This window comes from Dermochelys coriacea, chromosome 23 (genome assembly GCF_009764565.3).
Source record: "Dermochelys coriacea isolate rDerCor1 chromosome 23, rDerCor1.pri.v4, whole genome shotgun sequence".
NCBI classification, from domain to species: domain Eukaryota; kingdom Metazoa; phylum Chordata; order Testudines; family Dermochelyidae; genus Dermochelys; species Dermochelys coriacea.
The window spans coordinates 13,928,583-13,953,937 of NC_050090.1; the positions used below are offsets into that span (position 1 = coordinate 13,928,583).

The 25,355-nt window shown below is 58.9% G+C and overlaps 1 protein-coding gene across 7 annotated transcripts in view; it reads left to right on the top strand.

The window, feature by feature from the left end:
- The first annotated feature begins 311 nt into the window (after positions 1-311).
- Positions 312-25,355, top strand: part of TTYH1 (tweety family member 1) — a 30,850-nt gene continuing 5,806 nt past the window's right edge. Inside the window, exons 1-6 of one of the 7 annotated variants that reach the window (XM_038382396.2) lie at positions 312-586; positions 14,320-14,492; positions 17,832-17,943; positions 18,897-19,117; positions 19,386-19,481; positions 19,931-20,003. In XM_038382396.2, the coding sequence (XP_038238324.1) occupies positions 461-586; positions 14,320-14,492; positions 17,832-17,943; positions 18,897-19,117; positions 19,386-19,481; positions 19,931-20,003 (801 nt within the window). In that variant the 5' untranslated portion in view covers positions 312-460. The remainder of the gene's footprint in view (positions 587-14,319; positions 14,493-17,831; positions 17,944-18,896; positions 19,118-19,385; positions 19,482-19,930; positions 20,004-25,355) is intronic. The other 6 variants (XM_038382397.2, XM_043501198.1, XM_043501197.1 and 3 more) reach the window with 6 other exon arrangements.

Below are 25,355 nucleotides of genomic sequence, written 5' to 3' on the forward strand. Positions count from 1 at the left end.
TTCCAGGGTGTCACCGCCAGGGGGCGCTGTATCCCCCAAGGCTGGGGCGCGAAGGGTGAATTTAAAGGGGTCCCCTCGGGACAGGGATGGAGGCGAACACGTGGGCAGTTCCAGGGTGTCACCGCCAGGGGGCGCTGTATCCCCCAAGGCTGGGGCGCGAAGGGTTAATTTAAAGGGGTCCCCTCGGGACAGGGGTGGAGAGGGAGGAAAATCTAGGAAGTTCCAGGACGTCACCACCAGGTGGCGCTGCCCCTCCCCATAGCCCCCCCCGCCCCCTTTCTACCCGCCTCCAAAATACCGCCCCCCACCCCCCGCCGCCAAATCTCCGCTCGCTCACTCGCTCTCCAGCTCTCTGCCCACCCCGACTCCCCCCCCAGGCTCATGGGCGGCCCCAGTCAGTGAGCCAGGGGACCCAGGCGTCCGGCGAGAGGGTCCCCCGCACGCGCGCCCACGGGGTGCCATGGGGTCCCGCCAGGGGTACCAGGCGTCGTGGTGGGTTTACCTGCTCCACCAGGTGCCCCGCACCAATTTCCAGTTCGAGGCGGTGGAGAGCAGCTTCGCCCCCCTGGACAGGGAGTACCAGCAGGTAAGGGGACCACGGGGGGCGGGAAGACGGAGGTGGGGGGGAAGAGAGGGACAGAAACAGGCAAAAAGGCCGGGAGAGATGGAGAGAAAGAAAAAGGGAGGGAGAAAGAGAGAGATGCATGAAGCAGTGTGTATGCTGGAGGAAGGGGGATGGACAGAAGGAGACAGGAGGGATGGAGGGATGAAGGGGAGAGATGGATGGAGCAGTGTGTGGTTGGAGGAAGGGGATGGACAGAAGGAGACAGGAGGTATGGAGGAGAGATGGAGCAGTGTGTGTTTTCGAGGAAGGGGGATGGACAGAAGGAGACAGGAGGGATGGAGGGATGAAGGGGAGAGATGGATGGAGCAGTGTGTGTGTTGGAGGAAGGGGATGGACAGAAGGAGACAGGAAGGATAGAGGGATGAAGGGGAGAGATGGATGGAGCAGTGTGTGGTTGGAGGAAGGGGATGGACAGAAGGAGACAGGAGGTATGGAGGAGAGATGGAGCAGTGTGTGTTTTGGAGGAAGGGGGATGGACAGAAGGAGAGAGGAGAGATGGATGGAGCAGGGTGTGTTTGGGGGAAGGGAATGGACAGAAGGAGACAGGAGGTATGGAGGGATGAAGGGGAGAGATGGATGGAGCAGTGTGTGTGTTGGAGGAAGGGGATGGACAGAAGGAGAGAGGAGAGATGGATGGAGCAGGGTGTGTTTGGGGGAAGGGGGATGGACAGAAGGAGACAGGAGGGATGGAGGGATGAAGGGGAGAGATGGATGGAGCAGTGTGTGTGTTGGAGGAAGGGGATGGACAGAAGGAGACAGGAGGTATGGAGGAGAGATGGAGCAGTGTGTGTGTTGGAGGATGGACATGGAGACAAGGAGACAGGAGGGATGGAGGGATGAAGGGGAGAGATGGATGGAGCAGTGTGTGTGCTGGAGGAAGGGGATGGACAGAAGGAGACAGGAGGGAAGGAGGGATGAAGGGGAGAGATGCATGGAGCAGTATGTGTGTTTGGAGGAACGGGATGGACAGAAGGAGATAGGAGGGATGGAAGAGAGATGGATGGAGCAGTGTGTGTGTTGGAGGAAGGGGATGGACAGAAGGAGAGAGGAGGGATGGCGGGATGAAGGGGAGAGATGGATGGAGCAGTGTGTGTGTTGGAGGAAGGGGATGGATAGAAGGAGACAGGAGGGATGAAGGGGAGAGATGGATGGAGCAGGGTGAGTGTTGGAGGCAGGGGATGGATAGAAGGAGACAGGAGGGATGGAGGAGAGATGGATGGAGCAGTGTGTGTGTTGGAGGAAGGGGATGGATAGAAGGAGACAGGTGGGATGGAGGGATGAAGGGGAGAGATGGATGGAGCAGTGTGTGTGTTGGAGGCAGGGGATGGACAGAAGGAGACAGGAGGGGTGGAGGGATGAAGGGGAGAGATGGATGGAGCAGTATGTGTTTTGGAGGAAGGGGGATGGACAGAAGGAGAGAGGAGAGATGGAGGAGAGATGGAGCAGTGTGTGTGTTGGAGGATGCACATGGAGAGAAGGAGACAGGAGGGATGGAGGAGAGATGGATGGAGCAGTGTGTGTGCTGGAGGAAGGGGATGGACAGAAGGAGACAGGAGGGAAGGAGGGATGAAGGGGAGAGATGCATGGAGCAGTATCTGTGTTTGGAGGAACGGGATGGACAGAAGGAGACAGGAGGGATGGAGGGATGAAGGGGAGAGATGGATGGAGCAGGGTGAGTGTTGGAGGCAGGGGATGGATAGAAGGAAACAGGAGGGATGGAGGAGAGATGGATGGAGCAGTGTGTGTCTTGGAGAAAGGGGATGGACAGAAAGCAACAGGAGGGATGGAGGGATGAAGGGGAGAAATGGATGGAGCAGTGTGTGTGTTGGAGGAAGGGGATGGACAGAAGGAGACAGGAGAGATGGAGGGATGAAGGGGAGAGATGGATGGAGCAGTGTGTGTGTTGGAGGAAGGGGATGGAAAGAAGGAGACAGAAGGGATGCAGGGGAGAGATGGATGGAGCAGTGTGTGTGTTGGAGGAAGGGGATGGACAGAAGGAGACAGAAGGGATGGAGGGATGAAGGGGAGAGATGGATGGAGCAGTGTGTGTGTTGGAGGAATGGGATGGACAGAAGGAGACAGGAGGGAAGGAGGGATGAAGGGGAGAGATGCATGGAGCAGTATGTGTGTTTGGAGGAACGGGATGGACAGAAGGAGACAGGAGGGATGGAAGAGAGATGGATGGAGCAGTGTGTGTGTTGGAGGAAGGGGATGGACAGAAGGAGACAGGAGGGAAGGAGGGATGAAGGGGAGAGATGCATGGAGCAGTGTGTGTGTTGGAGGAAGGGGATGGACAGAAGGAGACAGGAAGGATGGAGGGATGAAGGGGAGAGATGGATGGAGCAGTGTGTGTGTTGGAGGAAGGGGATGGACAGAAGGAGACAGGAGGGAAGGAGGGATGAAGGGGAGAGATGCATGGAGCAGTGTGTGTGTTGGAGGAAGGGGATGGATAGAAGGAGATAGGAGGGATGGAGGAGAGATGGATGGAGCAGTGTGTGTGTTGGAGGAAGGGGATGGATAGAAGGAGACAGGAGGGATGGAGGAGAGATGGATGGAGCAGTGTGTGTGTTGGAGGAAGGGGATGCATAGAAGGAGACAGGAGGGATGAAGGGGAGAGATGGATGGAGCAGTGTGTGTGTTGGAGGAAGGGGATGGACAGAAGGAGACAGGAGGGATGGAGGGATGAAGGGGAGAGATGGATGGAGCAGTGTGTGTTTTGGAGGAAGGGGGATGGACAGAAGGAGACAGAAGGGATGGAGAGATGAAGGGGAGAGATGGACGGAGCAGTGTGTGTGTTGGAGGAAGGGGATGGACAGAAGGAGACAGAAGGGATGGAGGGATGAAGGGGAGAGATGGATGGAGCAGTGTGTGTCTTGGAGGAAGGGGATGGATAGAAGGAGACAGGAGGGATGAAGGGGAGAGATGGATGGAGCAGTGTGTGTGTTGGAGGAAGGGGATGGACAGAAGGAGACAGGAGGGATGAAGGGGAGAGATGGATGGAGCAGTGTGTGTTTTGGAGGAAGGGGGATGGACAGAAGGAGACAGGAGGGATGGAGGGATGAAGGGGAGAGATGGACGGAGCAGTGTGTGTGTTGGAGGAAGGAGATGGACAGAAGGAGACAGCAGGGAAGGAGGGATGAAGGGGAGAGATGCATGGAGCAGTGTGTGTGTTGGAGGAAGGGGATGGGCAGAAGGAGAGAGGAGGGATGAGGAGAGATGGATGGAGCAGTGTGTGTGTTGGAGGAAGGGGATGGACAGAAGGAGACAGAAGGGATGGAGGGATGAAGGGGAGAGATGGATGGAGCAGTGTGTGTGTAGGAGGAAGGGGATGGGCAGAAGGAGACAGGAGGGATGGAGGGATGAAGGGGAGAGATGGATGGAGCAGTGTATGTGTTGGAGGAAGGGGATGGACAGAAGGAGACAGGAGGGATGGAGGGATGAAGGCAAGAGATGGATGGAGCAGTGTGTGTGTTGGAGGAAGGGGGATGGACAGAAGGAGACAGGAAGGATGGAGGGATGAAGGGGAAAGATGGATGGAGCAGTGTGTGTGTTGGAGGAAGGGGATGGACAGAAGGAGGGAAGGTGGGATGAAGGGGAGAGATGCATGGAGCAGTATGTGTGTTTGGAGGAACGGCATGGACAGAAGGAGATAGGAGGGATGGAGGAGAGATGGATGGAGCAGTGTGTGTGTTGGAGGCAGGGGATGGATAGAAGGAGACAGGAGGGATGGAGGGATGAAAGGGAAAATGCATGGAGCAGAGTGTGTGTTGAAGAACGAGGGATGGATAGGAAGAGACAGGAGGGATGAAGGAGAGATGGATGGAGCAGTGTGTGTGTTGGATGAAGGCCAGGGATAGAAGGAGACAGGAGGGATGGAGGAAAGTTGAATGGAGCAGTGTATGTGTTGGAGGAAGGGGATGGATAGAAGGAGACAGGAGGGATGGAGGGATAAAGGGGAGAGATGCATGGAGCAGTGTGTGTTTTGGAGGAAGGGGGATGGAGAGAAGGAGTGAATAGGGATGGAGGAGAGATGGATGGAGCAGTGTGTGTATTGGACGAAGGCCATGGATAGAATGAGACAGGACGGATGGAGGAAAGATGGATGGAGCAGTGTGTGTGTTGGAGGAAGGGGATGGATAGAAGGAGACAGGAGGGATGGAGGAGAGATGGAGCAGTGTGTGTGTTGGAGGATGGACATGGAGAGAAGGAGATAGGACAGATGGCGGAAAGATGGATGGAGCAATGTGTGTGTTGGAGGAAGGGGATGGGCAGAAGGAGACAGGAGGGATGGAGGGATGAAGGGGAGATATGGATGGAGCAGTGTGTGTGTTGGAGGAAGGGGATGGACAGAAGGAGACAAGAGGGATGGAGGGATGAAGGGGAGATATGGATGGAGCAGTGTGTGTGTTGGAGGAAGGGGATGGATAGAAGGAGACAGGAGGGATGGAAGGGAGAGATGGATGGAGCACTGTGTGTGTTGGAGGAAAGGAGATGGATAGAAGGAGACAGGAGGGATGGAGGGATGAAGGGGAGAGATGGATGGAGCAGTGTGTGTGTTGGAGGAAGGGGATGGACAGAAGGAGACAGGAGGGAAGGAGGGATGAAGGGGAGAGATGCATGGAGCAGTGTGTGTGTTGGAGGAAGGGGATGGACAGAAGGAGACAGGAGGGAAGGAGGGATGAAGGGGAGAGATGCATGGAGCAGTGTGTGTGTTGGAGGAAGGGGATGGACAGAAGGAGACAGGAAGGATGGAGGGATGAAGGGGAGAGATGGATGGAGCAGTGTGTGTGTTGGAGGAAGGGGATGGATAGAAGGAGACAGGAGGGATGGAGGAGAGATGGATGGAGCAGTGTGTATTGGAGGAAGGGGATGGACAGAAGGAGACAGGAGGGATGCAGGAGAGATGGATGGAGTAGTGTGTGTGTTGGAGGAAGGGGATGGATAGAAGGAGACAGGAGGGATGGAGGGATGAAGGGGAGAGATGCATGGAGCAGTGTGTGTGTTTGGAGGAACGGGATGGACAGAATGAGATACGAGGGATGGAGGAGAGATGGATGGAGCAGTGTTTGTGTTGGAGGAAGGGGATGGACAGAAGGAGACAGGAGGGATGCAGGAGAGATGGATGGAGCAGTGTGTGTGTTGGAGGCAGGGGATGGATAGAAGGAGACAGGAGGGATGGAGGGATGAAGGGGAAATATGCATGGAGCAGAGTGTGTGTTGAAGAACGAGGGATGGATAGAAAGAGACAGGAGGGATGGAGGAGAGATGGATGGAGCAGTGTGTGTGTTGGAGGAAGGGGATGGATAGAAGGAGACAGGAGGGATGGAGGGATAAAGGGGAGAGATGCATGGAGCTGTGTGTGTTTTGGAGGAAGGGGGATGGAGAGAAGGAGTGAGGAGGGATGGAGGAGAGATGGATGGAGCAGTGTGTGTATTGGACGAAGGCCATGGATAGAATGAGACAGGACGGATGGAGGAAAGATGGATGCAGCAGTGTGTGTGTTGGAGGAAGGGGATGGATAGAAGGAGACAGGAGGGATGGAGGAGAGATGGAGCAGTGTGTGTGTTGGAGGATGGACATGGAGAGAAGGAGATAGGACAGATGGCGGAAAGATGGATGGAGCAGTGTGTGTGTTGGAGGAAGGGGATGGACAGAAGGAGACAGGAGGGATGGAGGGATGAAGGGGAGAGAGGACTGGAGCAGTGTGTGTGTTGAAGGAATAGGGATGGATAGAAAGAGACAGGAGGGATGGAGGAGAGATGGATGGAGCAGTGTGTGTGTTGGACGAAGGCCAGGGATAGGAGACAGGAGGGATGGAGGAAAGATGGATGGAGCAGTGTGTGTGTTGGAGGAAGGGGATGGACAGAAGGAGACAGGAGGGATGGAAGGGAGAGATGGATGGAGCACTGTGTGTGTTGGAGGAAAGGAGATGGATAGAAGGAGACAGGAGGGATGAAGGAGAAATGGATGGAGCAGTTTGTGTGTTCAAGGAAGGGGATGGATAGAAAGAGACAGGAAGGAAGGAGGGATGGATGGAGCAGTTTGTGTGTTGGAGGAAGGGGATGGACAGAAGGAGACAGGAAAGATGGAGGGATGAAGGGCAGAGATGGATGTAGCAGTGTGTGTTGGAGGAAGGGGATGGATAGAAGGAGAGAGGAGGGATGGAAGGATGGACGAGAGATGGATGGAGCAGTGTGTGTTGAAAGAAGGGGGATAGAGGAATGGAGAGGTGAGATGGATCGAGCAGTGTGTGTGATGCAGGAAGGGGATGGATAGAAAGAGACAGGAAGGAAGGAGGGATGGAGGAGAGATGGATGGAGCAGTGTGTGTTGAAGAAGGGGGATGGAGGGATGAAGAGGAGAGATGGATGGAACAGTGTGTGTGTTGGAGGAAGGGATGGATAGAAAGAGACAGGTGGGATGGAGGGATGGAGGAGAGATGGATGGAGCAGTTTGTGTTGAAGGGAGGGGGATGGATAGAAGGAGACAGGATGGATGGAGGGGGTGAGGAGGGCAGGACACAGCAAGAGGAAAGGGATGGACCGAAGGAGGAAGAAAATGAGGGCATGATGGGGATGGACAGAGCAGAGTGATGGAGGGACCCGACGGAGAGAAAGAGAGAGGAGGAGAGAGACCGGCAGCATGAGGGAGGAAGAGAAGACGCATGAGCCAGGCTCCGACGCAGGGACAGACCGGGGTGGGGGGGCAGAGGGAGTGCTGAGCTGGGAAGGTGGCACAGTGGAGGCAAGTAGGGGTGGAGGGGACATGTCTGTCCTGGGTGGCCAGCGGGTTGGGGGGAGGTAATTGTCCAGGGTGGGGGATTAGTCTCTTGTTATGCTGGGAGCCCCCTGTTATGTGTACAGGGGGGGAGGCTGGAGGGGGCGGGGATCATACCCTACTTCAGAAGTAACTGTCCAGGGCCCCTCCAATGGGGGCAGCTCCTACCCGTATAGTGGAGGGGGGGGTCTGTCTGTCTGTCCGTCTATCCCCAGAGCTATCTGTCTGTTCCCACCCACTCAGCTCTATCCATCCATCCCATCCCTCTGTCTATCTGGCCGTCCATCCCCACACTCCTCTACCTTCATCTCCATCCCTCCATCCTTCCCATCCCTCTGTCTATCTGGCCGTCCATCCCCACACTCCTCTACCTTCATCTCCATCCCTCCATCCATCCCATCCCTCTGTCTATCTGGCCGTCCATCCCCACACTCCTCTACCTTCATCTCCATCCCTCCATCCATCCCATCCCTCTGTCTATCTGGCCGTCCATCCCCACACTCCTCTACCTTCATCTCCATCCCTCCATCCATCCCATCCCTCTGTCTATCTGGCCGTCCATCCCCACACTCCTCTACCTTCATCTCCATCCCTCCATCCATCCCATCCCTCTGTCTATCTGGCCGTCCATCCCCACACTCCTCTACCTCCATCCCCATCCCTCCATCCATGTGTCTTTTCATCCCCATTTCAAACAACTCAACCACTTAGACGGTGACATTAGCTATCTATAGAATTACATTAACATGTTACTCCCACCCCACCCCTAAAACCTTCTTGTGTATTTTTGGGCCGCCCCCTAGTTCCCCTGTCCATGAACCTGCCACTTCCTCTCAAGGAGGCTTGGGGGAGACCGAGGAACCATCTGCACCCCGGAGCAGAAGGTCTCCGTGTACCTAGGTGGTGAATTTGCCCCAGGTGCCGGGCAGCACATTGTTTTGGCTTTACATATTAAAGTCAGCTCCTATCTGGACTGATTCCCAGACACCTAGATTTGCAGGTAACCCTGCGTAACCCAGGCCTGAGAGATTCCTGCAGGGAAGAGCCATGAAGATGCCCCGAGGCCTGGAGAACGTGAGCACGGGGCGTCCCGTGAAATTAAAGGGTGGTGACTTCACAAGGCAAGGTGTTGTTGGCTTGTGGAACTCCTGGCCACCGGGTGGCGTAGAGGCCAGTAACTTAGCAAGTTAGGAGGGCTAGATGGGCACCAAGAATATCCAGAGCTGTCATGAACAAGGATCCAAATTCCGGCCAGGCGATTCAACCTCAGGCTTACACCGAGCTCGCAGCTATGAGATTAGGATGAAAACTGTACGGTCGCAGGTTCTCTTGCCTTTGCAGCCATGGCGTTCTTAGACCTTCCTCTGAATCATCCGGGCGAGGGGCCTGAGCCAATGTGGCCCTAAAGCCCGTCTCGGGGCTGGTCCTTGGGGGGGTTTTAAGAACAAGTGGAACAAACGCCAGCTGGAGCTGATCTAAGTTGCCTTGGAGATGGAGTCATGACCCCTTCAGGTCTCTTCTGGCCCCACAGTTCTAGGATAACATGCGGAGAAATTGACCGGACGAGCGCGTACGAAATAAACCGATGCGTGGTGGACGTCCTAGAAGGGCATCCCCACGCCTCATCTGAGCACAAGTCACGTTCACCCCGGATTTGAGCGCCATTATCTGCAGTCGACTCACATTTTGCAGCCCGAAACAGAGACAGTGGGAAATGCGGGGGGCGGCTGCCCCACACTGTCTGGTAAAGGACCAGTTACCCAGATAGTCCCACAGCTGAGCGACCCATGACTTGGACACTGGTAAGAGGGTCTTTGAGCTGGATCCTGGAGTGAAGGGTGGGGCCAGGCTTCCCTGCCGGCCCCTGGGTAAGGGGCACAGGCTGGTCTGTGGGATGGTTCATCCCATTTGACTTTGATACCCCGGGAGGGAGAAAGCGCGTTGTGAGCACAAAGGGCCAAGCCATGACAAGGGAGCACTCCAAGTCGCACAGAGAGAGAGGCTGCGGTGTGCACGACCAAGCGACGGAAGGGAGCATCGGAGCTGGAAAGGAACTAATTCCCAGAGCAGACAGGAGGGGGCGCCCTACCAGCGAGCGAGCCCCGTGGCAGCCCTGACAATGGCAGGGGATGAATTAGTGGAGTTGAGCCCAAGTGAGCCCAGAAGGTGATTCACCCCCCAAGGCTGTGGAGGAAGCTGGGGGATGATGCCCCCAGATCTGGTGATCAGTCAGACCCTGAGCATAGGAGCAAGATGTCACCAGCCGGGCTGCTGGACCAAGCTGAACCAAAATATGGGCCCCTCTGATTGTGGTATAAACGTGTCCTCACACAGGGAGCCACCCCCACATCCAACCTGGTTCTGGAATAGCATCTCCACGTAGACTCGAGGCACTCACTTGATTGGGCCCAGCTAAAAGGGGTGACTTTTCCGCGGTCTAGAAATCCGGAAGGAAGCAGGACTGGAAGGTCACAGAGTGCAGTCCTCTGCTATAGCTCCATCTTCAAACCACTTAGGCTGATCCAGATGGTTAGAAACTTTCTTCTAATTTCCAGCCTCAGTTTATCCATGCCCATTTGTTCTTGAGCCAGGCATTGTTCTTCGGTTTCAACACACCTTCTTCCTCCCTGCTGTTTGCCCCCCTGAAAGGAATCGGATCCCTTCCCAGCCTCCATTTTAAGCTAAACATGCCAAATTCTTTGAGTTTCTTCTCATAAAATTGAGTGTCCAGTCTCCGGATCATCGCAGCAACTGATCCAGTTTGGGTTCCTCGTTCTTGCCCACGAGAGGCCAGAATTGGACATGGCATCCCAGAAAAGCTAAAGCGAGATCAATCCAGACGAGAAATATCTACGGTGCAAACTTTTTACCAGTGCGGATAATGAACCATCACAAGAGCTCCTCTAGGGATGAGGTAGAGTCTCCAGTCCCTGGAGTCTGATCGACTGGATCTTTTCTTCCATCATGTTAGCACAAGCGAATTAACTCAACTGAGTCGAAATGCTTCTCAGTGCTCCTTAAGACCCATCTTCAAAGACTTGTCTACACACAATCATGTTCCCATTATAACTCTTCTGGTCTAGCTAAGCTATCCTATCCCTTGGAAGGGCTGCAGGAATACGGGTTGCTTATATTGCTATAGCTATTCCTGTCTGGGAAAGGGAATAAACTGTACGGGTATCAAGCAGCGTAGCCTCATGGAGAGTCCCAGACTGGGACTAAAGAGACCTTGTTCTGCTCGGGGACTGTGGTCAGGTCACTGCCTCAGTTAATGGGGATAATTACACTGACCTCCTTTGTCAGGTGCTTTGAGATCTACCAATGGGCTATTAAACCTCAGACTTCAGGCTTAAACCAAGATCTTCGCTCCAAGATTAGGATGGAAGCTACGAAGGTGCAGGTTCTTTCACATCGGCGACCAGGAAGTTCTGAGACCTCCCTCTGGTAGGGAAAGACCTAGGTAGTTTGATTCTGACACTGACGGTGTACCCCAGATCTACAGCAAACGGCATTCCAGGGGGTACAAAACTGCCTATAGACGTGGCCTCTCTGAAAGTCTGTGTTGGCCGCTTTGAGAGTCAAACCATCCGAGGCATTGCCCCAACTCAATGCCGTTATATCGAGTTAAGGGCGTCCATGTACAGACTCAAACAGAAGTAACAAAGTGTGAATTCAAAAAATAAAAGTAGCTGATCAAAAAGATCAGGAGGTAACTTGATTACGACGTAGAAGTACCTTCCCGGGGAGGAAGTATCAGCTGCTCTTTGACCTGGTGGTGGAAGGCAGAAGATGCAACGGCTGGAAGCCAGACACCTTCAAATTGGAAAGAAGACACCAGTTTTGAACGGCGAGGGGGGATTAACTCAGCTGAGTCAAAACGCCTCATTGGGGCAAGCTACCAAGGGAAGTGGTGGAGTCTATCTCTTGATGGCCGATTGACCTCCTCCCAAACCCCCAAGTGGGGGTTTGGCCCCATTGCCTCCGATGGAGTGATGGCCGATTGACACCCCTCCTCTCCTTCCCAGCTGGGGGTCTGGCCCCATTGCCTCTGACTATTGACACCAGCTGGGGATCTATCTCTGGGCAGATTAAGGCCAAATCTGGCCTCCACCCTCAATCCTGTCCTGGGGATTACGAGATGCAAATATCAAAAGTGCTGCTTCTTTTTTTTTAAACAAAATGCAAATTAGCTGGGAATTAATGTGTGTCAGGAGTCGTCTGAGTAACGGGGGGGGGAGGCATCTAGTTTATGATCTTTAATCCCGTTTATCCCTCCCTCCCCCCACACCCCTTCGTCCCTCCTTCCCTTCCCCCACACTCCTCCATTCATCCATCCACTCCTTTGCATCTATCCTTCCCTCTCCACGCTCCCCTCCATCCATTCCTCCCCCCACACCCGTCCATGCCTCCCTCCCCCCACACCCTCGCATCCATCCCTCCCTTCCCCCACACTCCTCCATCCATCCCTCCCTCCCTCCCCCCACACTCCTCCATCCATCCATCCACTCCCCTGCATCTATCCTTCCCTCTCCACACTCCCCTCCATCCATTCCTCCCCCCACACCCTGCCTCCCTCCCCCACACTCCTCCATCCATCCATCCCTCCCTCCCTCCCTCCCCCCACACTCCTCCATCCATCCCTCCCTCCACACCCCTCCATCCATCCATCCACTCCCCTGCATCTATCCTTCCCTCTCCACACACCCCTCCATCCGTCCCTTCCTCTCCACACTCGCCTCCATGCCTCCCTCCCCCCGCACCCCTCCATCCATCCCTCCATCCCTCCCCCCACAGCCCTCTATCCATCACGCCCCTCCATCCATCCATCCACTCCCCTGCATCTATCCCTCACTCCCCTCACACCCCTCCATCCGTCCCTTGCTCTCCACAGTCCCCTCCATCCATTCCTCCCCCCACACCCGGGGAGGGGGGAGCCAGATTTCCTGGTGATTCCCTTGGCAGGCAGAACCAGGAGCCGAGCTCTGGATTCGCTGCTATGTAGGTCACTGGGGGCCCCCCGCGCGGCTGAGCCAGCACCTCGGCCTCGGAGACAGGCACGGCGCAGCCGCTCAGCCATCCGTCCCCCCAGGCGTCCCTCCTGTCCCCACGCGGCCCTGCATCCCCACACACAGCCCCCATCCCTCCCCACGCACCCCTCCGTCCCCACACACAGCCCCCATCCCTCCCCTCATCCCCATACACAGCCCCCCATCCTTCCCCACGCACCCCTCCATTCCTGCACACAGCCCCCATCCCTCCCCACGCACCCCTCCGTCCCCACACACAGCCCCCATCCCTCCCCTCATCCCCATACACAGCCCCCCATCCTTCCCCACGCACCCCTCCATCCCCCACACAGCCCCCATCCCTCCCCACGCACCCCTCCGTCCCCACACACAGCCCCCATCCCTCCCCACGCACCCCTCCGTCCCCACACACAGCCCCCATCCCTCCCTCCATCCCCATACACAGCCCCCCATCCCTCCCCACTCACCCCTCCATCCCTACACACAGTCCCATCCCTCCCTCCATCCCCATACACAGCCCCCCATCCCTCCCCACGCACCCCTCCGTCCCCACACACAGCCCCCATCCCTCCCCTCATCCCCATACACAGCCCCCATCCTTCCCCACGCACCCCTCCATTCCTGCACACAGCCCCCATCCCTCCCCACTCACCCCTCCGTCCCTACACACAGCCCCCATCCCTCCCTCCCTCCCCACCCCCCATCCCCATTCCTCTATCCCTGCCCAACCGTCCCCACAATGTGCCCATCCATCCCCACACACCCCTCCCTCTGTCCCCATGCATCTCTCATCCCTCCCTCCACCCCCCCACGACTCAATCCCTCCCCATCCCTCCGTCCCCATGCACCCCTTCATCCCCCCCCACAGCCCCGCATCCATCCCTCCATCCCCACACACAGCCCCATGGGCCTCTGCCTGCCCACCACCCCCGCCACCAGCTGGGAACGGCCCCACGGGCCCCCACCTGCCCCCGCCACCTGCCGGGCCAAAGTAAATGGCACTGGATTGTCTCTGCATCCCCATACATGCTCCTCTGTCTGTCTGTCCATCCATCATGCTCCCCGCCCCGGCCCCCCGATACCCTCCGTGTCCATCCGTCCCCACATGCCCATCACTGGACTGATAGGTGTAGGGGATGGATGGGTGGGTGGATGGAGGATGCGTGGGGAGGGAGGGACAGACACACAGACAGACAGACAGACGAGCGGTATTTCTCTGACTGGCAAGCCCTGGCCGCTCTCCAGCAGAAGCAGGCTGTGAAATGTCTCTCAGCTCCCCGCCCCGACGGCGCCCCCCTGCCCCCTCCCTCGCACGCGGCCAACTGCTGTGGGGTGGGGGCCTGGCCCACGCAGTTTCACTGGGGGCAGTTTCACCGTCTAAACCTGGAGCAAACTGAGAGCAGCTGTAATCTGCTGGGCCTTGCTTGGGGGGCCGGGGGTCAGGGCGGGAGATTGGGGCTGGCTGGGAGGATAGTCACAGGGCCGAGCGCCCTGGACATGCCCCGATCTGCCCCCTTTGGGCCCTGGGGGGCAGGGATCGCCACAGGGCCGGGCACCTTCACCTAGAAATATAGGAGAGAACCCAGGAGTCCTGGCTCCCAGGCCCCCCTACTCTAACCACTAGACCCGGCTCCCCTCCCAGAGGCGGGGAGAGAACCCAGGAGTCCTGGCTCCCAGCCCCCCCTGCTCTAACCACTAGACCCGGCTCCCCTCCCAGAGGCGGGGAGAGAACCCAGGAGTCCTGGCTCCCAGCCCGCCCTGCTCTAACCACTAGACCCCACTGCCTGCCCAGAGCCAGGGAAAGAACCCAGGAGTCCTGGCTCCCAGCCCCCCCCCCCCCGCTCTAACCACTGTCCGTGGGTTGATCTGCGTCTCTCTGTCCATCCCCCAGGCCTTGCTGCTCCTGACCAGCGTGGCCGGGCTCTGCCTGGCGATCAGCCTGGGGCTGATCTGCGTCTACCTGATCCGGTTCTGCTGCTGCGACCCGGAGGACGAGGACGAGCCCAAGCCGCAGAGGGTTTGCTGCGTCACCTGGAGCTGCGTGGCCGCCATTGTCATCTGCTGGTGGGGACCCGGGGAAAGGGGGAGAAATGGATGGGGCTGGGGGGTCAGAGCCCCCCCAACCTGTGTGAGAAGGGGGAGGGGACTGGGCAATGTAGGCTGAGGCCCCAACAAACTCGCTTCAGGAATGGTTCCAGCATGGGATGGGAGCCGGCGCCCCCTGGAGGGGACAGGCCCCGCGCCCCACTCCCTGCCCCCCTGAGCCAGCCAGTCCCTGCCCTGAGGCCAGGTGGGAGCCGGCGCCCTCTGGAGGGGACAGGCCCCAAGCCCCACTCCCTGCCCCCCATTCTCTAAGCCTTTGCTAAAGAGGCTGCTGGGGTTAGTATCTGTCCTCCCCGCCCTGCTCCCCCCCCCCCCCGCGGCAGCCTCCCTGGGTCCATCAGACTCCCCATTGTCCTGGCTTTGTCTGGCACTGGCTGTCGGTGCCCCCCCTCTCTCCCCACCCCCCCAGCTACCATAAAGAGCTGCTTGTTTCCTGGCGCTATAGGAAGCCGGGTCCCTTTTCTCCCCTGGCCCCGGCCCCGGCCTGGGTCCCCCGGCTCCTTTGTCTCTTTGTTCTGCCATGGCCGTGCCCCCGTGTGGTCCCCCCGCCCCCCCATCCTTGCCAATCCCCCCCTTCACTGCCATACGGGGGAAAAACAAAACTTCCCAGCCACGGGCGTCAAGGCAGAAGGCCAAGTTCATGGGACAAAAACGCAGTCAGTTCCCCTCCCGCACCAGAGCTGGGGATGGAACCCAGGAGTCCTGGCTCCCAGCCCCTCCTGCTCTAATCACTAGCCTCCACTCCCCTTCCAGAGCCAGGGAGAGAACCCAGGAGTCCTGGCTCCCAGCCCCCCCCCCCGCTCTAACCACTAGCCCCCACTCCCCTTCCAGAGCCAGGGAGAGAACCCAGGAGTCCTGGCTCCCAGCCCCCCCTGCTCTAACCACTAGCCCCCACTTCCCTTCCAGAGCCGGGGAGAGAACCCTGGAGTCCTGGCTCCCAGCCCCCCCCCGCTCTAACCACTAGCCCCACTCCCCTTCCAGAGCCGGGGAGAGAACCCTGGAGTTCTGGCTCCCAGCCCCCCCTGCTCTAACCATTAGCCCCCACTCCCCTTCCAGAGCCGGGGAGAGAACCCAGGAGTTCTGGCTCCCAGCCCCCCGCTGCTCTAACCACTAGCCCCCACTCGTCTCTCACTGTGGAGAATTTCACCAGACTCTCCATTCTCTGGGCTGGGTTATTGGGTTGCTCCTCCCCCATCCCAGCCCCATACCCTCTCGCTGGGGGTCGCTGGCAGCCCCCTGAGAAGGAGCCAGGCTGGGGGGAGAAGGGCCCCATTGAGAGCCCAGCCCCGGGCCATTCAGAGAGAGGACAATGGGCCCCTCTGTGTGCCGGGGCTGGCTGGGGGGGAGCCCAACTCCCCTGGGCTCAGACCCAGGCCGGCTCCTGAGCAGCCAGGCCACAGACAGGGAGGGACCAAACCCCAGAGCGCCTGTCCCATTGCTACGCGGAGGGGAGTGGGGTCTAGTGGTTAGAGGGAGCGGGGTGGGGAGCCAGAACACCTGGGTTCTCTCCCTGCCCCTCTCCCACCCAGCTTGGCTCGGTGATGGGGAAAGAAACTGGCATCCTATCCCTCCCCCCCACCCCATGGCTCCTGCCCTGCAAGGAAGGGGCCTCATTAGCATGACAATGGGGCTACCTCCCCCACGGGGTGGGGGCAGTTGCCATGGCAGCAGGATTTTGGGAGCCAGCCAGCCTTAGTCACAGACAGATGGAATGGGGGGGGATGGGAGGCATGGGGGGGAGGGGGATGGAGGGGTCCAACGGGGGATGGAGGGAGATGGGGATGGAGTGGTCGGGGGGATGAGGGGTACGAGGGGCAGAGGATGGAGGGGTGAATGGTGGGGGATGTGGGGTTTGGGGGGATGGAGGGGAGTGGGGGGCATGAGGGGGTATGGGAGGTATGAGGAGGAGGGAGGTGGGGTTGGGAGGTACGAGGGGGATGAGGACGGAGGGGGTGAGGTTGGGAGGTATGGGGGTATCGAGGGGTCTAGGGGGTGTATGGGGGTGTATGGGGGTGGGGTTGGGAGGTATGGGGATATGGAGGGGCCTGAGGGTGTATGGGGGTGAGATGGGAATGGGAGGTATGGGGAGGATGGGGACAGAGGGGGAAGGGATTGGGAGGTATGGGGGGGATGGAGGGGTCTGGGGGTATGGGAGGCACGAGGGGGATGTGGATGGAGGGGGCTGGCGTTGGGAGGTATCGGGGGGGATGGAGGGGTCCGGGGGGATGGGAGGTACGAAGGGGATGAGGGGGAGGGAGGGGGAGTTGGGAGGTATGGGGGGGATGGGGACAGAGGGGGGTGGGGTTGGGAGATATGGGGAGATGGAGGGGTCTGGGGGTGTATGGGGTGGGGTTAGGAGGTATGGGGGGGATGGGAACAAAGGGGGGGTGGGGGTGGGAGGGATGAGGGAGAGGGAGGGGGAGTTGGGAGGTATGAGGGGGATGGGGACGGAGGGGGGGTGGGGTTGGGAGATATGGGGATATGGAGGGGTCTGGGGGGTATATGGTGGTGGGGTTGGGAAGTATGGGGGGATGGAGGGGTCCGGGAGTTATGGGAGGTACGAAGGAGTGGGAGGGGGAGTTGGGAGGTATGGGGGTGATGGGGACAGAGGAGGGGTGGGGTCGGGAGATATGGGGAGATGGAGGGGTCTGGGGTATATGGGGTGGGGTTGGGAGGTATGAGGGGGATGGGGACGGAGGGGAGTGGGGTTGGGAGATATGGGGAGATGGAGGGGTCCGGGAGGTATGGGAGGTACAAGGGGGAGGGAGGGGGAGTTGGGAGGTATGGGGGGTGGGGTTGGGAGGGGTCCAGGACAGGCCATGGGTGGCTGATCAGGGGCTGCTGCCCCGGAGCTCGAGGGGTGTCTCCGGCAGGGCGCCCCTCTCGTTATCCGCAGGGCTGTAATTACACCCCCCCCCATTCTGATTGCTGGTGGGGGGGATCTGGCTGTCAGGAGCCTGCTGCCTCCTGGAGGTGGGGGCCAGTGACAGCTGGATGGGCCTGTGGGTGTGATGCGGGGGGCGGGATCCCAGGCTGGCAGGGCCCAGCTCCCCCCTTCCTGCTGCCCCCCCTCCCCTCTGTGCTAAGAAGCTTATGGGACTTTATCCGTCATCCCGACCATTTCCCCCCCGCCCCCCTAGCTCCTCTCCCCAGCTGAACTCTGCCCCATGGCCATCCCCCTGCCCCCAGGCCCGGGGGGGGGCGCCCCGGGCGGGGCTGAAGCGCCAGTGGGATGGGGCTGAGCTGGGGGGGTGGGAATCGTCCCCCCACCGGTACTGACCCCCTTGTGCCCCCCCCCAGTGCAGGGATCGGCCTGGGCTTCTACGGGAACAGCGAGACCAACGACGGGGTCGGGCAGGTCACGGCCGCGCTGCAGGACGCCAACCTCACGCTGCAGAGCGCCGACGCGCTGGTGAGCCCCCCCTGTGCCCCCCCGTGCCCCCCACTGCCCTCCTACCTCCCCCTGTGCCCCCAGCCTCTAATGCCAACATGACACTGCAGAGCGCCGACGTGCTGGTGAGCACCCCCTGTGCCCCCCGTACCCCCCACTGCCCTCCTACCTCCCCCTGTGCCCCCAGCCCCTAATGCCAACCTGACGCTGCAGAGCGCCGATGCGCTGGTGAGCCCCCTGTGCCTCCCGTCCCCCTGCGGCCCTCCGCTGCCCCCTCAGTGCCCTCCGCTGCCCCCCCAACCCTATGCCCCCCACTGCCCTCCTACCTCCCACTGCACCCCCCAGCACCAACCACACGCTGCAAGGCACGGACACGCTGGTGAGGCTCCCGTACTGCATGACCCCCCACTCCCCACAGCCCCCCAAAGTTCCCAAAGCCCCACTCTCCCCCACCCCTGCTAGCTGCCCAGGGAGCGACTCCCCGAACCCGTGCCACATGGGGACACTGCACACATGGGCGGACGAAGTGTGTGAAGGGGCACATGGCAACACACAGGCGTGTGGGAGGGGTGACACCCCGCACACGCATGGAGGGGTGGCATGATGGTGACACACACATGTGGGGAGGCATGACGGTGGAACATGCGTGTGAGGGCAGGCGATGATGGTGGCACATGAGTGGGGGGAGGCGTGACCATAACACACATGTGTGGGGGAGGCATGATGGTTGCACACACGTGTGGGGGGAGACATGATGGTGTCATGCGTAGGGGGAAGTGTGATGGTGGCACATGCATGTGGGGGGAGGCGTGACGGTGGCACATGTGGAGGGAGGCGTGACAGTGGCACATGTGGGGAGGCTTGACCATGACACATGCATGTGGGGGGAGGCGTGACAGTGGCACAAACATGGGGGAGGCGTGATGGTGACACATGCATGTGCCGTGCGCCTGACCCGGGCCCCTTCCCCGCAGGTGCGGCAGACACTGGGGCTACTGTCAGGGGCCGTGGGGGGGGACCTGACGCGGCTGGAGGAGGCGCTGGCCCCCCGCACCGAGTTCGTGGCCGTCGTGCGCAACACACGGCGCCAGGCCGAGGCCGTGGCCCAGATCCTGGCGGGTCTCCCCTTCTGGGGAGCCCTGGGGGGCAGCCCCAGCCAGCTGGCCCACGGCCTGGCCTACCTGGAGGACTACAGGTGAGACCTGGGGGCGGGGGAGATGGGAGGGAACAGGGGGGTCCTGAGAGCTGCCTCCCCCACCCCGGTGGCTGTTGGGGGGCAGGGGATGGAGGGGGCAGGGGGGCTGGGCTCCCCCATGGGCTCCCCCCCAGGTGGCTGGTGAGGGGCAGGGAACAGAGGGGGCAGAGGGGCTGGGCTCACCCCTGGGCTCCCCCCCAGGTGGCTGGTGAGGGGCAGGGAACAGAGGGGGCAGGGGGGCTGGGCTCACCCCTGGGCTCCCCCCCAGGTGGCTGGCCTATATCCTGGTGCTGCTGCTGGACCTGGTTATTTGCCTCTTCACCCTGCTGGGGCTGGCGAAGCAGATCAAGTGGCTGGTGGTCGTGTGAGTTGGGGGAGACCTGGCGGGGGGGCGGGGGGCACCTGCAGTCACTGGGACCTGATCCCCCCTCACAGCCCCCATCTTCAATTTACCAGCCCAACAGCCCCCTCCCCCCACATCCCCCCTCCTCCCCTGCCTCCACTGTCCCCCATCTTCCCTTCACCATCCTGACAGCCTCCTCCCTCCTCCCCCAATCCCTCCACAACCCCCATTGTCCCACCTCCCCCCCATCCTGCCTCACAGCCACCCTGCATGGTGATGAGAGGGAAATGGGGTGCAGTGGTTAGAGCGGGGGTGGGGGCTGGGAGCCAGGACGCCTGAGTTCTCTCCCCGGCTCTGGGAAGGGGCAGGGGTGAGAGGCTGTTTCTCCCTGCCCCACAGGCTGGGGGAGGGGCTGAGTTGGGCCTTTCCCAGCTGCTGACTCCAGTGTCTTCCCTCCCCGTCCCCCCCAGAATGACTGTGATGAGTTTCTTCGTTCTCATCCTGAGCTGGGGCTCCCTGGGGCTGGAGATGGCAGCAGCTGTGGTGAGTGAAGGGCTGGTGGGGGGGTGGGGAAGGCGGTTGTGGGTCTCAACCCCATGCTCGTCACGCCAGGATATCACTGCCTCCTGGGGCTGCAAGTCAGGAGTGAGGGGCAAGGGCAGGGCTGGGGGGAGCCCAGGGCCGGGCTAGCAGGGGACTGCAGGTCGGGAGTGAGGGGCACCGGCAATTACTCTGAATATTATCTCAGGAGGGCTATGCAATGAAAGGGTTAATCTTCCCCCACTCCCCATTAAAGATAACCTGGGCCAGGGCAATTAAATTATCTCACTTTAGAGAACCCAGGCTGCCCCCCACCCCTGCCCCAACCCTGCTGGTGCCCCTCACTCCCCACCCGCAGCCCCCTGCTAGTCCTGCTCTGGGCTCCCCCAGCCCTGCCCATACCCCTCACTCCCGACCCGCAGCCCCCTGCTAGCCCCCCCCCGAGCCCTGCCGGTGCCCCTCACTCCTGACCCGCAGCCCCCTGCTAGCCCAGCCCCCTGCTAGCCCCCCTGAGCCCTGCCGGTGGCCCTCACTCCTGACCCGCAGCCCCCTGCTAGTCCCGCCCCGGGCTCCCCCCAGTTCTGCCGGTGCCCCTCACTCCCCACCCGCAGCCCCCTGCTAGCCCAGCTCCCTGCTGGCCCCCCCCAGCCCTGCCAGTGCCCCTCACTCCCGACCCACAGCCCCCTGCTAGCCCGGCCCTGGGCTCCCCCCAGTTCTGCTGGTGCCCCTCTGTGACGAAGCGGGATTGTTCTTAATGTTTCCTCTGACTATTGTGGGTGTGCCTCAGTTTCCCCTATGCAGTTTAAGTATCTAGGTGGTGGGATAAGGGTGTATGATCATTGCAGAGCCCTAGAGGGCAGGTGTGTGCAGGGGCCTGGACACAGAGAAGGGCCGACACCCTGTTTCCTGGCAGCTGATGGCCTGGGCCCTTCCCCCCTGCAAGGTGAGAGCTAAAGGGTTGGAGAACAAAGGGATCCGGTGACCTCCTGGTCCCGGAAAGGGACAAAGCCCACAGGAGGGCGGGGCTGGAGAGAGTTTCAGTTTGGGGGCTGGCTGGGGACATGGAGTGAAGTGAAGACAGGGTTGTCTGGCTCCCTGCCCCCCAAAATGGACCCAGCTGAGGGGTCCTGTTCTCTGCACCTGCAAGCTCTGTTTTAGACCATGTTCCAGTCGTGTAATAAACCTTCTGTTTTACTGGCTGGCTGAGAGTCACGTCTGACTGTGGAGTTGGGGGGCAGGACCCTCTAGCTTCCCCAGGACCCTGCCTGGGTGGACTGGCTGTGGGAAGCGCCCGGAGGGGCAGAGGATGCTGAATGCTCTGGGGTCAGCCCCAGGAAGGGGGCAGCCGGGTGAGCTGTGTGTCCTGCAGACCGGCTGCTCCCAGAGAGGAGACTCCCCAGAGTCCTGCCTGGCTTCGTAGGGCGCAGTTCCAGAGCATCCCCTGGGGACTCTGTGACAACTGGTGGTAGCAGTGGGATGTACTGCACCCCGTGGATGGCGCTTCCTGCAGTAAGTGACTGGGGAGCAGTAAAACAAAGGGGGATTGACGAGGACCAGGCGTGCTGAAGGCTCAGAGAGGAGCAGTTTCAGAGGGCGGTTAACCCCAGGGAGTGTGTGACCAGCGAGAAGGACTGTGCAATAACAGGGTTCCCCTGGGGATTGCAGCGAGCAATCCCAGGGGCGGAGGAGTCTGTGGCTCGACCCTGGCAAAGAGGTGATGACCTCGAGAAGGGCTGGCACACTAGGGGTTCTCCCTGAAAATCGTGGGGGGCTGAGAGCACACAGGCCTGTGTGTCCCCAACAACTTGGGAAGAGCAGAGTGAGGGCCCATCACCATCTCCTTAAGAAGGACATTGTAACCCTGTGCAAAAAGAGAGGGTTGCGCATTGGAAAGTTCCCCAAAGCACAGTTAACCGTGCAGCTGGAGGAGGACGACCGCTCTAAGGAGCAGATTCCTGACCCAGATGGGGCTACAGCAGGATCTGGGAGCAGCTGGAGTAGTAGCCAGGCATCCCCAAGACTCCTGTCCCCGACCAGACGGGGGTCTTCATGATCGGGTTCCCCATCGGGGGATCGGAGACGGACGGGATTGGAGCTGAGTCCGAGAGAGCGAGAGGACGGTGAGAGACAGCGAGAGCCCAAGAAAGAGCTGCAGGAGCAGCAGCAGCATGAACTGGCGATGGTGGAGCGGAGAGGCAGAGGGGACCTCCTAGGGGTGAGTGGGGATAGACCCCGGGGTGCCAGTTCTGCAGGGAACCTCGAGACTAAATTGCTGCCCCTGGTTAAGGAGGGGGGGATGTGGATGCCCATCTCACTGCCTTTGAGCAGGCTGGTGATTTGAATGAGGGGGACCCTGCGGAACAGCCCCAGTGTCTAGCTCCCTTGCTGGGTCCCAAGGCCATAGACTCCATCAGCCAGATGGGTGGGGAGGTGGACAGGCTCCCACTCCTGGTCCCAACCTACATGTCTGTTTGGAGTCTCCTGGGTTCAGACCCCTCGGTCCCACAGTGGGAACTGAGACCCAGCTGAGGTGTGGGGAGGGGAGACACAGGCAGGGCAGGGGATCTGTTGCGAGCAGCAATGTGCTTGGTAAGGAAAGTTTGGATGAACCTAGGCAACCTTGTGAGCTGATGGCTTTGTCTAATCAGCAGGGTGGGAAGGCGAGGAGAGTGGCAGATGAGTGTCCCTGGACCTTACCTGTTAGCTGGGTGGAGAATGGGACAGGGAAGGAAACATGCCTGTGTCTGTCGGGGGTATTGACTTGCCTATGGCGGGAGCTACCCTGGTCTCCAAGCAGTTGTCTGTGAACAGCCCTCTGTGCTGGGACCAGGGGAATGAGATCCCAAGCTGTGTGTCTGGGAAAGGAGAAAGTGTGTCTGGCTCTTTCTGTGTGGAGCAGACAGAAGGGGTCTTTCAGCCTGTGGTGGCTGAGAACGGTGCAGTTGTCTCAGAGTTGGTTCTGGATTCAGCTAAAGCCCAGGAAGGGAATGGCCCTAAATTTGTGTCTGCTCGGGAGAATGGTGCTGTAACTAGGTCGCATCCAGTTAGTGTCTATGTAAAATCCCAGAGACCAGACAATTCTGGTGCTTGTATTTTGCCTGTTGCTAGTGTGTTGTTGGGAAAGGGTGTAGCAACTCTGTCTAATCAGGTTTCAGAGTAGCAGCCAGGGCACAAGGAGAGCAAAAAGGGGATTTGATTGTGTTACCTACTGAGGGTGTGGAAACCTGTAGCAAGAAGGAAAAGATTCCTGAACTTGTGTGTGGCAAAGGGAAGGAGAAGGCTTCTAACCTTTTATCTAGGAAGTCTGTCAGTTTGCCTGAAAGGGGATTGTGTAGGAATCCGCCTGATGGGCCAGAGGTAATTCTGGATGTAAGTGAGACCCAGAAAGAGTCTGTTGTTGCTCAGGAAAGTGTTCCTCTAGAGCAAGCCCTAGGTGAAGAGGGTAAGGTCAGAATTTCTGTGAAGGGTGAATTGTTGCATAGAAAGGACCCTAGGGAAAGGAATCCTCATGGAGTCTTTGCAAGCAGGTTTCAGAGTAGCAGCCATGTTAGTCTGTATTCGCAAAAAGAAAAGGAGTACTTGTGGCACCTTAGAGACTAACAAATTTATTAGAGCATAAGCTTTCGTGAGCTACCGATGAAGTGAGCTGTAGCTCACGAAAGCTTATGCTCTAATAAATTTGTTAGTCTCTAAGGTGCTACAAGTACTCCTTTTCTCTTTGCAAGCAGTTTACTGCAACTGAAGGGTGGGAAAGTGATTTAATCAAGAAAGTTTCAGTTCCTAACAGCCAGAAATTTTCTGTTGTGAATGAAGCCACTGACTTTTCTGTTGAAAGATCCAGTGTGGATAGCTTTGAGAAGGTGTCAGACTGAGTGAAAGCTGATAAGAAAATTAAAGGTTTCAGAGTAGCAGCCGTGTTAGTCTGTATTCGCAAAAAGAAAAGGAGTACTTGTGGCACCTTAGAGACTAACAAATTTATTAGAGCATAAGCTTTCGTGAGCTACAGCTCACTTCATCGGATGCATTTGGTGGAAAAAAAAAGCACCAAATGCATCCGATGAAGTGAGCTGTAGCTCACGAAAGCTTATGCTCTAATAAATTTGTTAGTCTCTAAGGTGCCACAAGTACTCCTTTTCTTTTTAAGAAAATTAAACAGTCCTATAACCAAGTGGCTGTGTTTAGCCAGCTTGTTGGAGACACAAGGCTGTTGAGAAAGGGATGTCTCCATGCTCGTTCTGTAAGTGAACAGTATGTGGCCCATGTCAAGATGGGGGCTCTTAACCAAGAGAGCCCGAATTGCAGGCCTCCAGACCGGAGCACTGGGAGAAGACACGATCCTTTGGGGTGGCAAAAGGGTACGGGCCGCATAAACCTTCTCACATGTGGCATGCGAGTGCTATTGACCACCCCCGACCTAAGGGAAGGTGTGAAACTGGAAGGGCCTGGTGTAACTCCCACCAAGGAACGGGAGAGATGCTGGGGCATCCATGCGAACGTTGGTGGCTTTGAACTTCCCCAGGTCACCGGCTAAAGTGACCCCGCTCAGTTCGGTTTTGAAGGGGGGAGAGATGTGACGAAGCGGGACTGTTCTTAATGTTTCCTCTGAATAGTGTGGGGGTGCCTCAGTTTCCCCTAGGCAGTTCTTAAGTATGTAGGTGGTGGGATAAGGGTGTTTGATCGTTGCAGAGCCCTAGAGGGCAGGTGTGGGCAGGGGTCTGGACACAGACAAGGGCCAACACCCTGTTTCCTGACAGCTGATGGCCTGGGCCCTTCCCCCCTGCAAGGTGAGAGCTAAAGGGTTGGAGAACAAAGGGATCCGGTGACCTCCTGGTCCGGGAAAGGGACAAAGCCCAGAGGAGGGCGGGGCTGGAGAGAGTTTCAGTTTGGGGCTGGCTGGGACATGGAGTGAAGTGCAGACGGGGTTGTCTGGCTCCCTGCCCCTCAAAATGGACCCAGCTGAGGGGTCCTGTTCTCTGCACCTACAAGCTCTGTTTTAGACCATGTTCCTGTCATCTAATAAACCTTCTGTTTTACTGGTTGGCTAAGAGTCACGTCTGACTGCGAAGTTGGGGGGCAGGACCCTCTGGCTTCCCCAGGACCGAGCCTTGGCGGACTTGTTGTGGGAAATGCCCGGAGGGGCAGAGGATGCTGAATGCTCCAAGGTCAGCCCCAGGAAGGTGGAAGCCGTGTGAGCTGTGTGTCCTGGAGACTTCCCCAGAGTCCTGACTGGCTTCGTAGGCAGCAGTTCCAGAGCATCCCCCGGGGACTCCGTGACACCCTCACTCCCAACCCACATCCCCCAGCTAGCCCAGCCCTGTCCCCCCCAAGTCCTGCCGGTGCCCCTCACTCCTGACC